The 14884-nt window shown below is 45.5% G+C and overlaps 5 protein-coding genes across 7 annotated transcripts; all 5 read right to left on the bottom strand.

The window, feature by feature from the left end:
* Positions 1-511: 511 nt before the first annotated feature.
* On the bottom strand, positions 512-4193 carry LOC136194529 (uncharacterized). Of its 3 annotated transcripts, none has more exons than XM_065983689.1 (6): positions 2839-2938; positions 2476-2776; positions 1829-2415; positions 1653-1778; positions 1491-1604; positions 512-1440 (listed from the first exon to the last, which is right to left on the bottom strand). In XM_065983689.1, the coding sequence occupies exons 3-6, from the start codon at positions 2121-2123 to the stop codon at positions 1091-1093; spliced, it is 885 nt and encodes a 294-aa protein (XP_065839761.1). In that variant the 5' UTR covers positions 2124-2415; positions 2476-2776; positions 2839-2938; the 3' UTR covers positions 512-1090. The 3 variants fall into 3 exon arrangements, with proteins under 3 accessions (XP_065839761.1, XP_065839760.1, XP_065839762.1); XM_065983690.1 differs by lacking the exons at positions 512-1440; positions 1491-1604; positions 1653-1778 and adding exons at positions 3605-3717; positions 3765-3800; positions 3896-4193 and having other exon boundaries at positions 2294-2415; XM_065983688.1 differs by having other exon boundaries at positions 1829-2776.
* A 374-nt stretch (positions 4194-4567) lies between these two features.
* Positions 4568-5564, bottom strand: LOC136194530 (ubiquitin carboxyl-terminal hydrolase 40-like). Its single transcript, XM_065983691.1, has 6 exons — positions 5336-5564; positions 5225-5274; positions 5036-5149; positions 4860-4985; positions 4774-4812; positions 4568-4723 (listed from the first exon to the last, which is right to left on the bottom strand). The coding sequence occupies exons 1-6, from the start codon at positions 5547-5549 to the stop codon at positions 4568-4570; spliced, it is 699 nt and encodes a 232-aa protein (XP_065839763.1). The 5' UTR covers positions 5550-5564.
* An 867-nt stretch (positions 5565-6431) lies between these two features.
* On the bottom strand, positions 6432-8970 carry LOC136194528 (uncharacterized). The gene is made up of 8 exons (XM_065983687.1): positions 8952-8970; positions 8838-8903; positions 8552-8735; positions 7856-8500; positions 7243-7801; positions 7101-7187; positions 6655-6996; positions 6432-6601 (listed from the first exon to the last, which is right to left on the bottom strand). The coding sequence occupies exons 4-8, from the start codon at positions 8444-8446 to the stop codon at positions 6579-6581; spliced, it is 1602 nt and encodes a 533-aa protein (XP_065839759.1). The 5' UTR covers positions 8447-8500; positions 8552-8735; positions 8838-8903; positions 8952-8970; the 3' UTR covers positions 6432-6578.
* A 1917-nt stretch (positions 8971-10887) lies between these two features.
* Positions 10888-12294, bottom strand: LOC136194492 (uncharacterized). Its single transcript, XM_065983631.1, has 6 exons — positions 11971-12294; positions 11743-11916; positions 11655-11690; positions 11486-11602; positions 11178-11428; positions 10888-11078 (listed from the first exon to the last, which is right to left on the bottom strand). Exons 1-6 carry the CDS (start codon positions 12266-12268, stop codon positions 10929-10931), a joined length of 1026 nt encoding a protein of 341 aa, XP_065839703.1. The 5' UTR covers positions 12269-12294; the 3' UTR covers positions 10888-10928.
* Positions 12295-12938: 644 nt separating this feature from the next.
* Positions 12939-14879, bottom strand: LOC136194707 (uncharacterized). The gene is made up of 7 exons (XM_065983912.1): positions 14754-14879; positions 13954-14692; positions 13843-13902; positions 13663-13698; positions 13558-13614; positions 13195-13506; positions 12939-13141 (listed from the first exon to the last, which is right to left on the bottom strand). Exons 2-7 carry the CDS (start codon positions 14336-14338, stop codon positions 13119-13121), a joined length of 873 nt encoding a protein of 290 aa, XP_065839984.1. The 5' UTR covers positions 14339-14692; positions 14754-14879; the 3' UTR covers positions 12939-13118.
* Between the last annotated feature and the right edge of the window lie 5 nt (positions 14880-14884).

The raw sequence follows: 14884 nt of genomic DNA, 5'->3' as shown, positions 1-14884 counted from the left end.
TCTGCGTTCCGCAACCCGTCTTGTTTGCAGGCAGCCTCTAGGCGCGTACCCTTTCTCTTGTCTTTTTACCGTCTTTCTTCGGTAGAATAACATGTAGGCGCAATTGCAGCGCCAACGGGAATAGGAAGATCCATGAAATCTTCCTAGATATTTCTTCACTACTAGGTCATCTTATTTAATTACCTCTCGTTCACTGACTCTGCCACACACGTTGCAAGTAATATATAAAATATTGACTTTGCTAAATTTCTCTATTCTGTTTTCATGACTACCTGAGTGACTGGACTTCCGCAATACAAGCCGACGATTTTTCTCTCCCAACGTTCCAACGAGCGACGACTGAATAGTAGAGAAAAGAATCCGATTCAACTCCTGAACGTCGTGCTGTTGAAGCTCCTAGAACAAAGAATGCCTCATTGGACACATTCCCTTTTTCTACTCAAACCTTCTTGGACGTCCATCCAAAGCTATCTGTCAATAGTTCAGTAGAACAGCTACGTTGATTCAGCAGAAGAAGAACGTTGGAATTCAATAGGAGTTTTTCTCGCCTACCTTCATGAAAAATCAACAGTTAAAATTATGACTTTATAATCGCAGTAGATGTCAAAATGTAAATAGAGAGCATATAGGTACATGAGATCGTACTTCGCTTTGGAATCCAGTTCCTGCCGTTGTAGGCGGAATAGGCTGTCTAGATCAATAGAATCTATAGTTACCGAGCTTTATGGATATTTGTGAGCGTTTTTCTTTGCCTCAAAACTCGGGCGTGTAGTGTAGAGTCTGTAGGAGAACATTTAGATAGCACGTCACTTCCAGATTGTCTAAACCGCTCAGGTTTGAACTTCCTCGCTGTAGAGGAGGACTTTTCGCGCGATTTTGAGACATTTTCGTCGTTAGAAGCGCCATCATACGCTAGGCCAATTAGGAAGACCCTCAAGCAGGTGACCCTCTAAAATATTTATATTTTTTGCTACTCGCTATTATGGAATAGTTTAAAACCCCTGTCTGGTTTAATATAAATTGAGATCCCTTGCAACCAACATTTGACATTTCTGGCCCTGTCGTAATCCTCCCCTTCCCCATAAATGACTTACACTGCTAAAGCCTTTTCAAGGTCTTTCCCTAATCCATATTTGTAGCAAATATCTATGAGCCATTGACGAGTCGTTTCACTGTCTCCTTCAATCTGTTGAAAGGCAGACAGCAGCAATCTCTTTGCGTCTTCTTCTTCTTCCTCCTCCTCCTCCTCCTCCTCCTCCTCCTCCTCCTCCTCTTCTCCTTCAAATGTACTCAGAGGCCCACCAGCAGCAGGACTTTTTAAACGCATTATAATGTCCGTTGAGATTTCTAGCCACTCTGTTTCCCCAATCTTCAGACCGAGAATAGCTTGGACCAAGACTTCCATAGAGACGCCAGCACCTGTTAGTCTTGATGTAGCAACTAAAGCAGAAATATTTAAGCAAAGCATGAGAAACTTATTCCCCACTCACCAGGTTTCATTTGAATGTAAATAGAAATGCCTGAAGCGCTGGCAATAACAAAAAGAATAGCGCACAATGCAAAAGGATGACTGTGCCAAAACTGAATTAGGAAGTTTCGAGCCTCTATAAAATAGCTGTAGACACAACATTCCTTTATAAATGTATTTATACTATTTGGTTTCACTCTTTCAGTCGAAACGCATTTTCCACCAACAGGCTCACTGACACTTCTAAGACGTTGATGAATTCCAGTGAATGACACATTAGATGCACCACTATGTTCAGTCACCAATTCCTCTTCAAAAGAGTATACAGAAATAACATATGAAGTCCCTCTAAGTGTTCACCTGTTAGAAGACGACAGAGATCTCCGCCTTGCTCTATCTCTCGAAGAACATCGACGAAAGTGTCAAAGTACGGAGCAGGACGTTTCCTCAGAATTGCAAAAAGACGTTTGGCTGCCTGCGTTTTGCCCTCTTTATCCGCAATCCGCCCGATTTCTTCGCTTTGGCTTGTCGAAAGACACTCCGCCTCGACCAACTTCTCCAGAATCGTCGAATCGGGGCTCAAGAGATTTGAGGCGAAGGTTGTAGCGGCGGACAACACCGGCGTCAACCTCTCGTCCCACTTTCGATCTCCCATACCGCGGGCCCGTATGGCCGTATATGTAAATTAGATTCCTTTGAGGAAAGGTGCGTGCGAATCACCTCGCACTGCTAATCGGATTGTTCTCAGCTGGAAATAGATCAAGAGGCATTTCGAACACTTAGTGAAAAATCGAACTCTCCCTGTGACGCCCTCACCAAACAATGTCAAAACCGACAACCTCTAAGATATTTGTATTTTTGTTCCAACAATGATTGTTTATTCACTTCACATACCCTTTGAAATGAAGACAAGTCCAAGTCAGTAGTCGCTATTATTAATAACCATTCTGCACAACCCCGGTTAGTTCTTCGTAACCAATACCTGAAATTTCTGGCCTATGACTTACACTACTAAAGCCTTTTCAAGGTCTTTCCCTATTCCGACATTATAGCAAGCATCTATGAGCCGTTGACGAGTCGTTTCACTGTCTCCTTCTTGCCGCTGAAAGGCAGACAGTATTCTTTCCAGTCGTTTCTTTGAGTTGAGTCTCTGCCTAGGTCCCCCTAGTCCTCCAGCTGGCCCTCCTGCACTAAAAGAAAATCCAATTTCCATTGAGATTTGTAGCCACTTTTTCTCTCCAATTTCCATAATAGCTTCAACCAAGACGTTCATAGAGACATTAGCACCTGTTGGTCTTGATGGAGCAACTAAAGCAGACATATTTAAGCAAAGCATGAAAAAACAACTGCCATACTCATTCCCCACTCACCAGGTTTCGCTCGAAAGTAAATAGAAACGCCTGAAGCACTGACAATAATAAAAAGAATAGCACACAATGCAAAAGGATGACTGCGCCAAAACTGAATTAACCCTTTAAGAATAACGTCATTGTTTTCCCACACAAATACTTTAGTGCAGATTTCTGTACATTATGCGCATGCTCACTTTTATTCGAAATAAAGCCCCGCGAAAACGTTCTAAATGCCCGTGCTGTTACCAGGAGACCTGTATACACCCTTAGCGTGCGTTGTGTAGGTCGTTTTTCCGCTTTTTTAGCCGTTTCGGTTGATTTTAGGCCGCCGAAACATTCGAAGGGGCTAAAAAACTCAAATTTTTTTTCGAAAAACTCGCGATATGTATGGAAAAGCTCTGTTTTAAAAGTGGGTGTAGTCTTGACGTAATTGAAGAGTCCGTATGTCTAGAGACCGGGAGCCAAAAAAGGCGCTGCGCTGGCTATTTTCGCATGAAACACAGCCGAATCGCACGCCGCGTCAATAGCAAGCAGTTTGCTTACGTTTGCAGCAGTTGCGATCAAGTAATAACAGGTTTTGGTACGTCTCTCTCGATGTAACCGTGTTTTCTTGGGTGGAGCCTAAGCTATGATGTTTTTTTTTTCGAAGTTTTTACAATACAAAATGTAGAAGACGTTTATTGGCTTCTATAAACACCCTCTTTTACACTTTTAAACAAATGGCGAAATTTCGGATCAAAATCTTAATAACAGAAATCTGCACTAAAGTAACATAAAGGGTTAAGAAGTTTTGAGCCTCTATGAGACGGCAGTAGACACAACGTTTCTTCATAAACTTATTTATACTAATGGGTTTCACGGTTCCATGATGTTTGGCCTCTTCCTCTTCACTGCGTTCTAACAAAGAGCGTACAAAAACACCCCCTTCGTAAATCATTGCATACCGCGATCACGTTCTCCTTTGGCACGCCTACGAGCGCCTGCACAACAAAACAAAAAAGGTCCTAGCTACAATTACGGTACGCCAAAAACGCATCCCGTGCACTTAACTTCAGCTAAGTGCCCATATTCCCACCTGTTAGGAGAAGATGACGGAGATCTCCACCTTGCTCTATCTCTTGAAGAGCGCCAACGAAAGTGTTAAAGTACGCATCAGGACGCTTCCTCAGAGTTTCAAAAAGACGTTTGGCTGCCTCCGTTTTGCCTTCTTTGTCCACAGTCCGACCGATTTCTTCACTTTGGGGCGGTGAAAGACACTCTGTCTCCACCAATTTCTCTAGGAACGTTGAATTGGGACCCAAGAGGTTTGAGGCATAGGTTATGGCGGTCGATAGCACCGGCGTGACTCTCTCGTTCCACTTTCGATCTCCCATGAGAAAAATGAAGAGGACTCCCGTATGATTTTTTTACTTACTGGAACTCGCGCCTCACTTCAAGTTTTTCTTCGGTTCAAATCTCTTAGCAAACGTCAATCAGCTGCTGAAGAGACTCATAGCCGTTATCGTTCTTCTTACGGTATAGATCAGAGGTCACGCCAGTGGAGATATTTCTTCTATATAAATTCGGTTTCTTCAAGAGTCCATCTGAGCTTTTGCGCAATTTTTCGCCATTTCGCCTGGAAATTCTTTCCCAGACAAACTTCTTTCACTTTCACAGCTTTCTCAAAATTTGGTCACCGTTGCCTTCTTTCTGCACGAAGAAAAAAGTACAGCAGAGTGAATGCCAGGATGTTGGGCATGGTCTTGAGTCAGCATCCTTTGGTTGCGTCTACTTTTCGACGGTACCCGTCACAGTAGTACTGATTCGTGCCGTCCATGAGTTCAACGTTGATGAAGAGTTGACTGAGGCTTTGTTGGAGGCTAGACGCGGCGCCAACGGGAATAGGAAGATCCATAAAGTCTTCCTATATATTTTTCTCAATACTACGTCATCTTATTTACTTTTTTTCATTACCTCTCGTTCACTGACTCTGCCACATACGTTGCAAGTAATCTAAAAAAAGATATTGACTTTGATGAATTTTTTGTTTCCATGACTACCTGATTGACTAGACTTCCGCGATACAACGAGCCGACGATTTTTTCACCCGACGTTCCAACGAGCGACGATTCAATAGCAGAGAAAAGAATTCGATTTAATTCTTGAACGTCGTGCTGTTGAAGCTCCTGGAAACGAAGAATGTCTCAGGTCACACACTCACTTTCCGCAATCAAACCTCCTTAGACGTCCATCCAAAGCTATCTGTTAATGATTCAGTGGAACAGCTACGTCGATTGAGCAGAAGAAGACGCGAGAAAAGACGCTGGAGTTCTATAGGAATTTTTCTCGCCTATGAAAAAATCGACAGTCAAAATATGACGTCACAATCGCAGTTGACGTCAAATTTTTATGAGATCGATCGTACTTGTGTCGCTTTGGAATCGAGTTCCTGCTGTTCTAGGCGGAATAGGCTGTCTAGATCGATAGAATCTATAGCTGCGGAGCTCTTGAGGTATTCTCGAGCGTCTGTCCTTGCCTCGGAACTCGGGCGTGTAGTGTAGAGTCTGTAGGAGAGCGTTTAGATAGCACGTCGCTCCCAGATTGTCTAAACCGCTCAGATTCGAGCTTCCCCGAGGACTTATGGCGCGATTTTGAGACGCTTTATCACCACTCGAAGCGTCATCGTCCTCGAAAAGAAGCGCAAACATCGCCCCAATGTGATCTGACGCAAGCGAATCCTCCACGCGCATGAGCGACGCCGATGACGTAGGCCTAAATTCCTCCAGACAGATGTATATGGCGAAAAAGGTGCTATGTAACACGTTTGTCACTTCGCGGTGCTAATCAGATTGTTCTTAGGCTCGCTGGTCCGAACTGGAAGTGAATCAAAAGGTAATTGGAGAACTTAGTCGCGATTTCGGCTCGAAGTCGTTCACAATTGGAGTTGAACTGCTGGGAAGTGTGCGAAGAGTGAATGACGTTGAAGTCGAGGTGAGAAATCGAGCTCTCCCGACGCCGCAGCCCCTCACCAATAGCCAAAAATTCAAAACACTGTTGGAAAATTACGTGGATCGTCACAAAAGCGTTCCGGAAAAAGCAAAAGAAAAATTGATCAAGGCGTCTAAGAATGCTCGAGTTTGGGGAGGCGTCGAACAGAAGATGAACGAAGCCAGCGTCGCCGATCAAAATCCGCTGAAACATATTATTGATGCAATGGTTACTGTTGCCTCTCACAAATACGTTGAGATTTGTTGTGAGCTGTTTAGTATGTCTCCGTCACAAATTGCTGTGATGGCTGGTAGTGCCACCGTCTCCTCATCGGATGTCTTGAGCGAGATATTGTGGCAGTGGAAAGCGGAGAAAGAGGGTGAGGCCACAATAGACTCCTTGTTCCGTGCGTGTAAAAATGCTGGAATTGGAGGAGCTGTTGAGACGATGTTTGACGAGATTGAAAAGGATAGTCTCACCTAACGAATTTTTGACTTTTCTCTTTTTAGTTTTTTGGTGTATTGTACCTTTTTTTCAGTGACTCTCGTTTCACGTACTAGTCCTTTTCGTATAATTGGTGAATGTTTTATACACCCTACGTTCTCACTGCAGCTAAGTATAGTGCCCATTCTGTCCTTGACTCGTCCGTCTACGACATTTTATTCAGCGAGGGGTACACATTTTTGAAGAAAGCCAACCTAGCATATCACGTAAAAAAGGGTAAAACTAAAAAGCGTTGTAAAAAAATCACTCCCTGACGTTTGTATCTAAGAGCGCCCCTGATTTCAGCCTCATTGCATAAGTTTTTCGTATTCTGAAGAATCGCTAATAGAGTCTTATCCCCCGCATCACTTACAATAAAGTTACCTGGAAAAACTTGAGCAACAGCCTTGGTAAGGCCGTTCTTTTCCATTGCTCTAATAAGACACCTTCGAGTGGCTCCTAGGTGACAGTCATTTGCCCAATAGTCCAGCATCTTCTGAGCTTGTTCGAGAATATCTCCCTTGAAGTTCTGCTCAAACGAAGCAATTTGGTAATCTTCAAACGGCTTCGGATCCAAAATTCTTGCAATTGGTTTCCAACAATGTTGAATCCGTTTCGCTGCGTGTACTCTTTCCTTGTAAGTGACTGCCTTATCGAGATAGTCATCCTCCTCACGACGTCTTGATGCACCGCTATCTCCTTCTCCTTTGCCACGCCCACGAGGACCTGCAGGCAAAAAGCATTAGCTTTCTATGTCGTTACAATTACAGTATCCCAAAACGTCTGTGCACTTGATGCCCCACAGCGAGCTTCTCCTCGGTCAAACTTACCCGAAACGTCGTCTTCTCGTGGCATTGACTGCTGAAATGGAATTGGAAAATCAAAATCCGTTTCATTCTTGCTCTTTTTGCTTTCAGCTGCAACATAAATAGAGACTATATTTTCCGCTCGCGTGCTTCACTGCGTACGTACTTGGAGATCGAAAGAAGGCATCTCGATCTTTAAGCAAGTGCCAAACAAAGGCCATTGCAGAAGCTGCACAGTACTCCTGATAGTAATCCACTTTAGACTGAGGCGTGCCAAGATCAGAGACGCCTTTGACAAAGAGACGTAGAGCATTAGGTAGGTGCTCGCTTGCGTTCCACAGAAACGAATAGCCCTCCATTTCATACCCAACAAGCTTTCTCTGCGCCAATTCTTCTCTGAGCCTCGGAAAATTAATAACCAAACTGACTGTTTGGCCACTAGCGACTGGCTCTTTTCGACCAACAGGATCAGGATCTTCTGGAAACTTAGTCTGTCTTCCGTTTGATTTGTCTTTAACGTACTTGTCTCCTTCGATGGTACGTTTGAGAAGCCCTTCGCCGTCTGAACTGGTAGCAAACTTTTCTTCCGTCAACAGAATCTTTACCACCTCTTCCAGGGTGGAATCTTTGATCAATTCACATTTGACCCATTCAGGTTTTTCTTCCTTCATTGTTTCGCGGATTGCAGCAAGCGTTGTTGCTGTGCGAGCCTCAGACGACGGTATCTATACCAAAACAAATGTCAATCAAATCAAGGCAAATCCAGGACTGTGTCCTACTTTTGACAGGATGAAATCATGGAGGCAAATAGGCGACGGCGTCGACATCATGTTCTTGGGGATGAATTGCTGCCAATCGAAACTCTTTCTGGTCACCTCGCTACTAATTGGGTTCTTCAGTTCCCTACTTATTTCGGAATATTCAGCCTCTGCATTGAATTTTCCCTTGGTTTCTTTTCCAGAAGCCTTTGCTATTTTAAACGGCACGAGAACGTCTCCGAGACGGACTTTGTGCTCGTCCCCAGCGCACATTCCCACCATAGCGATTACAGACGGATTGAGCGTCGTCTTCGAGATACTTGCCACTGCTCCAGACGTCTCTTCGCTCCCCATCCCCGAGACGCTTGCTAAGACGATCTTCGCGGGACCGCGTTCTTCACTGAAAAAGCCGCCCCATTCGACGTAGTCAACGGCGAAGATCCTCTTCTTCTCGGTGCTTTTAAAGTGACAGTCCACTGGTTCCATTTTGCCTGTCTCGTTTTCGATCACCTTTTTTGCTGCAATCCACTCAGTCTCCGTCACGGTTAAAACAAGCAAGTCGACGCTTTCTCTAAGGACTTTTCGAGGTCGAGAGGCATTTCGAGTGGCCATATTCTTTCCCAAAAGACCGCAATCACGTGCATTTGTCGATGAGACAAAAGAGCCCTATAATAAGATTACAATTATAGGGCTCTGGATGAGACGGCTCCCACGTACCCGCCCCAGGACTGCTCACGAGATGATTCGTTGTCTCCTTTCTCAAATAGCGTCTTCCGGAGCCTCTCCTTGCTTTTTCAAATGGAATAAATCCGTAAATCCAATGCAATGTCCTGCCATTTTTCACATCCTTATCCAAATCAAATCATTCATAGAAACTGTAGCACCTTTCCGTTTTCAGCATCTAAAACAACAAACAAAAAAAATTAGCTTAGCACACATTGGTACTTTTTCTCCCATTGGGGGCCCCCCTTCACAGTCTTTAGCCATAATCTTCTCAGCTTACCGAAACGTCTTTACGTCGTGCCTTCATGGACTCGGCATTTTCTCTCGTGTTCGATCATACTTCGATCTGCGAGAATTTCGGCTCAACGAAGTCGATTTAGAGCGAACGATTTACTCTAAAGCGCTTGAATTCCATGACGATTCCGTCGGCTCGCCGAGCGAGCAGTTCCTTTGCCCGTTCTGGCTCTCAAGTTCGAAAAAAGGCTTTCTCTACGATCTTCGTCTTCATAACGTGGCTACGAAAATTCACAGTAGCGAAACTGCTACGCGACGTTTGCTTGGCCTAAAGTTCGCCGCAGAAATTAGGCGTTATCGTTCGAAGAAGTTTCTTCCGCCATCTTTGCTCTTGGTGCGTGTTCTTGCGGTTAGACTACGTCATCAAAACGAACCAATGGGCGCGCGAAGATTAAACCACGTGATCTCCAACGAGCCAATGATGGCGTTTGCTGACACGGCGGGACGCTCAAATGCGTCACGCCGCACCGATTTCCTTCAGTTGCGGCCGAGGGTGGATGCGGCGTGGATCTCTGCGTCTCGTCCTTGACGGATTGGCTCGGGAGCTTCAACAAAAGGCAAGTCCTGAATCGTTTGATCAGCGTGGCCCACGGGTAAAACCGTGCCGGAGCCTGTAGGCAGGGCGATGGGGGGCTTCGGCCTCGGTTTACGCACTGGATATAAAGATCGCAGAGGTCTTATTGTTGCCAATAAGCACGATCCGCGCTAGGCTGAGCGGATACGGCTGTATTCTGTTAAACACAAAAGAAAGAACAGACAGAAAGCAGAAAAGAGATATTGAAGGGGACGGGAACAGACAGGGGAAGGGGGATGCATGCATAGAGTCAATAGATTAATTAGAGAAAAATCGAATGTCAGTGTCATGAGGACCCAAGCGATCACCCACCGTAGACCCCGGGACGAGAAGCGTTACCTTGCGAAGAAGGATTTGCGCATTCAAGCGCTGCAGACAAACAGCGAAGCGTCGGCGCCAGTATCGAGCAGCAGCGGGACGGTCATCGAGAAATTCGATGGACGGGCGACGGACGATCTTGTTGAAGAAGTCGACGGCGACCGGACTCCAACGTCCGAAGACTTCGAACGTCAAAGGCTCGAAGAGATAACCGAGGGAGATTGCCTCCGCACGGTATTTTGTCGACTTCTCGGTTTAGAGGGGGTGTTCTAAATGGCCTGGTTGCCGGCACTTTTCTCACCCGAGAGGCACGATTAGACCAACGATGATCTGGTCCAGGAGAATTCGGTTTGGGCATTGCACTGCCTTTCCTGTTGACTCCTACAAACAGTAGTCAACCGCTCTCCACCTCAACAAGCGCCGGTTCTTCTCAGCGGAAGACATACCGAAGCGTTTGGTACCACCGCGCCGGGGGACTACGGTACAGGGGCCGTCTCTCATCCAGGCGGGTACTGACTGGGGTGGCCGAGGACGTCGTGACTCGCCCTAAATTTTTGGAACGGGTGGCCATCGCTTTGCGGTGGCTGCCCTGGGCTACGAAGCGTCCAAACCTCCGCGTTGGTGTAGCCTGGGTAACGCGAATATGGACGCAAACCAAAAGGTACGTAAAGCGATTATTTGACAGAGTCTAATCTTTCTTTTTTGTAGGTGGAGAGGAGCTCAAGAAATGGAAGACGAAATGACATAGGATTTTCTACTGTACGTTTTCGAACAAATGCATGCAGTGTTTTTTTTTCATATTGTATAAAATAAATTGTGGTTCTTCAGCGTCGTTTATCGAAGCAACGGCAAATGTGGCCTCGTAAAAAATCTCCGCGTGTCTGCAAACCCGGATAACGCTCGCGTTTTCTTCGTTGAACGAGATATGCTTTCGGTTCGCTTGTCGAGATCGTTTCGAAACGACAGAGAGGTGACAGGATTAGGACGGCGCAACCGCGTCTGCCGCTTGAATCGCCGCGGAGAAAACTGACATGGATCCTTCGTTCTTTTTTTCAGTGAGAGCAACACATATGAAAAATCCTCGGTGGGCGCATTGGATTGTTCTCATGAGAGCTGACCAAAAGCTACGTAAGTCTCTAGGTTAAATACTTTTTCTATTGGCATGGGGACAAGATGTGAAAGGACCTATCTATTATACAGGAAAGATGGCAGAAATTTCATTGATCCATGCCAGTGCTGTAGAGACCAGATCCCAGATAATTGATTTCGTGAAAGCATTGCAAGGCTCTCCTCGTCCATTCCATTCAGCGAAGAGTGCCTTATTCTTAAAGAAAGCTGCTCACATACAAAGACAAAAAAGAAAATGTATATAAGCGTTCTAAAACATCACTCCCTCAAGTTCAGGGCATCTCTAAGAGCCCCTCCAATATTAACCTTATAGCATACGTCGATGAGCTGCTGACGAGATGATTCGCTGTCTCCTTTGCTCAGCTGATAGTCAGAAAGTATCTTTTGGAGCCTGTTCTTGCTAGTGAAACTTGGATAATCCGCATGTAGATTTTGTGTTTCTTGGAAACTCCAGCCAAGTTCTAGCGCTATTTCCCGCCATTTTCCTCCATGTTCAACTATGGCTTGAATCAAATCATTCATGGAGACTGTAGCCCCTGTCAATTTTGATGCAGCATCTAAAACAACAGAGCAAGAGCATAGACAAAAATAATTTCAATTAAAAAATCAATCACTTTCTCCACCAGGAGGAAGGCGAACAGATATATAAGTGCTTCCAACAGCAAAAACACCGGCAATAAAAACAAGCAGGCAAAACAATTTGAAGGCACGACTGCGTAAAAACGAAGACCCTGCAGAACAACTCTAAGAGAAGAACTTTGCGAAAATCTCACATGATCATACCGTCCACAGACCCGGGTGGTTTCTTATCAGCAACGCCTTCATAACACACAAGCTAAGACTTTTACCCCCAATGCACTATCAAGGTTACCCTCTGGTGATTGAGACTCGTTTTTGCTCTCAATATTTCGGCGTTGATGAACGGGCGACTGCAACAGAGGGTCGGACAATTGGGAGGATTGGGGGCGAATCCAGCCGGAGACCATCATGATATCTTCATTCTCTCGCGGACGATGCTCTTCTGACTTTGCGGCTGAAGTGCGTTCTAAAAACACCCGCAGATATACCGTAAAGAAGACGCTTATGCTGCAATTTTAACCTGGCACAAGGAGCCTTCGGAGATGTTCGCCTTGGTCTACCTTACCCAATAGATCGCAGAAAATGTCGAAGTATGGCTTGGGGCGTCTTCTAAGAATTCCGAAGAGGTATCTAGCCGCCTGAGTTTGTCCTTCTCTGCCACATATTCTGCTGATTTCGTCGCTTTGGCCCTCGGTGAGGCAGTCCGTTTGGGCCAACGTTTCCAGAAACGTCGAATCGGGGCCCAGGAGAGTAGAGACGAGTGTTACGGCATCTGATAGAACTGGAGTCAACCGCTTGCGCCAATTCGGATCTGCCATGGTCACACGATGACTCGCACAGACAGAAATTTGGATAAAAAAAGAAAGCAACACGTGAGCTAGACCCGTATGTATTGCACTAATCGAAGATTTGTTTCCAAGGCTCCTCCGATTTTTAACGTCGTCAATTATTCGCTGACCACGGATACTATCCGTGCGCTGAAGAGACTTTTCGCCGACTTCAGTCAGTATTTTTACAGAGGCAGGCCACGTAGGAAGTCGTGACTTTGTTGAACGACCAGCCAAGGTTGATTGCCATTTGTGCTGCCCAATATCGACATGGAATAATTAGCACCTATGGGTCGAACATCGACACCTACAAGTAGACAGTGCGCCTACTCCAAGGCGGAATCATCTGATTATACTTACACAGTCGTTACCTCTGCTTGTTAGAAAAACGACGAAGAGCATAGCAACAGCTCTGAAAGCCTGAGCTATGAGGGACGAAGGCTAAGGTTCTTGCTGACAAAAGGATGACGTCTTACAGTTTTTAGTTTATCTCTGTTTCGTCTATTCGTACCTTTTTTCTCAGTGACTCCTGTTTCTAAGTTCTTTTCGTACACATGTACTGAAAATGCAGGGATCTCGACCTATACGTTCTGGCTGCATCGCTGCTAAGTATACTACCTATTTCTTTCTTTGACTCGTTTGTCCGCGTCATTCTATTCAGCGAGGGAGAAAGCCCACCTAGCATATTACGCACGTAAAAAAGGGAAAACACTGAGAACGTACAAAAGCGTGCATATGCACTCGCATATCACGCACGTAAAAAAAGAGAAAACACTGAGAACATACAAAAGCGCGCATACGCCACTCGGCAATGACACAATCAACTCACTGGTTCAGGCTTTTACGCAATTAATTCTGAGTATTCTAAAGAATCGCTAATAGAATGTAATCCCCTGCATCAATTACAAGAAAGTTACCTGGAAAAACTTCAGCAGCATCAACAGCGTGGCCTTCCTTGTCCATTGCTTCAATAAGATACCGTCGAGTGGCTTTCTTGTCCTTCTTCTGCGCCCAAGCGTCGAGCATAGCGTGAGCTTGATCGCGCCCATCTTTCTTTTCCTCGTAACCATCGAGATCATAACTTTCAAAAAGCGGTTTCGGTCCTAAAATTTCTCCAACTCGCCGCCAATAGGATTGAATTCGTTTTGCTGCCTCTCTTATTTCGTCCCTGCTAACTGCCTCATTCAGATAATCATCAATCTTTTGCTGACGATCTCCTGACGTTGTAGCTAAAAGGGCGTCCTGACAACACCCACTTTTAGAAATGCTTTCTCTACTACCAGGTTTGCCGACGTGTCTTGTTGCACTGCTATGCTCAGGATCTTCATCATCGTGTCCTAAGAAAGAGCATAAAAAATGATATCGCTCCATATCAATGTACACACCGTAATCTCGTTTTCTTTTGCCACGCCTACGAGGGCCTGCAGAGAAAAAACCATTAGCGTGACAAAACTAAGTGAACGGTCAGCTGCAACAGAGGGCCGGGTGATGGGGAGGAGTGGGGACGAATAGCTGGGGAGGAGAAGCGGGGTAAGCCGACGTGCTTCATTACGCAATCAGCTCACGTAGTATAGCGTCTCGATCGCGAGTATCTTTCTCGTCCCTGGTTCTTACGATCGAGCTTCCTGAAGAAATGCTAAAAAAAGATCAGCAAACGCGCTGCAATTCATTTTAACCTGGCATAAGGAGACGTCGGAGATCTTCGCCTTGGTCTACCTTACCCAATACATCGCAGAAAATTTCGAAGTATGGAGTGGGACGTTTTCTAAGAATTTCGAAGAGACGTCTAGCCGCCTGAGTTTGTCCTTCTCTGCTACATATTCTGCTGATTTCGTTGGCGTGACCCGCTGAGAGGCATTCCGCCTGGGCCAACTTTTCCACAAACGTCGAATCGGGGCCCAAGAGGTTGGAAGCGAGTTCGATGGCTTCCGATAGCTTAGGAATCAACCGCTTACGCCAATTCGGATCTGCCATGGACAAACGACGACTCGCAGAGACAGAAATTTGGATAAAAAGATAGTAACACGTGAGCTGCGAAGCACGCTCCAATCCCGTATGCATTGCACTGCCCCTCACTCAGACACATAAAAACGTTACTAAAAGTCTATCAAAGGTCGCCTTCCCGAGCCAATTTTGTTTGCAAGGCACCGCCGACTTTAACGTTGTAACAAGCGTCAATTAGATGTTGACGAGACTTTTCGCTGTCACCTTCCCTGGCTTCAAAGTCAGCCAGTATTTTACGCAGTTTCATAGAGGAAGACCACGTAGGATAGTCCTCAGTTAGAGTCGTGAGGTCGTGGAACTCCCAGCCGAGATCGATCGCAATATCTCCCCATTTGTGCTTCGCAATATCGACTATAGCCGAAATGAGAGTCTTCATGGAATAATTAGCACCTGTCGGTCGAACATCGACACCTACATAGTAAATCTAGCACCTCGAAACCAAGGCGATGCCATACGATCACTTAGCCGTTACCTCCGCTCTTTCTGCTTGTTAGAAAAACGATGAGGAGCACAGAAACAGCTCTAAAAGCCTGAGCCATGATGAGGAAAAGGTTCCTTGCTTAGATGACGTCGAAGTTAATTAGTAACAACGGTTACCTAGCT

This window comes from Oscarella lobularis, chromosome 13 (genome assembly GCF_947507565.1).
Source record: "Oscarella lobularis chromosome 13, ooOscLobu1.1, whole genome shotgun sequence".
Taxonomy (NCBI): domain Eukaryota; kingdom Metazoa; phylum Porifera; class Homoscleromorpha; order Homosclerophorida; family Oscarellidae; genus Oscarella; species Oscarella lobularis.
This window is presented reverse-complemented; position numbering and strand designations above follow the sequence as displayed.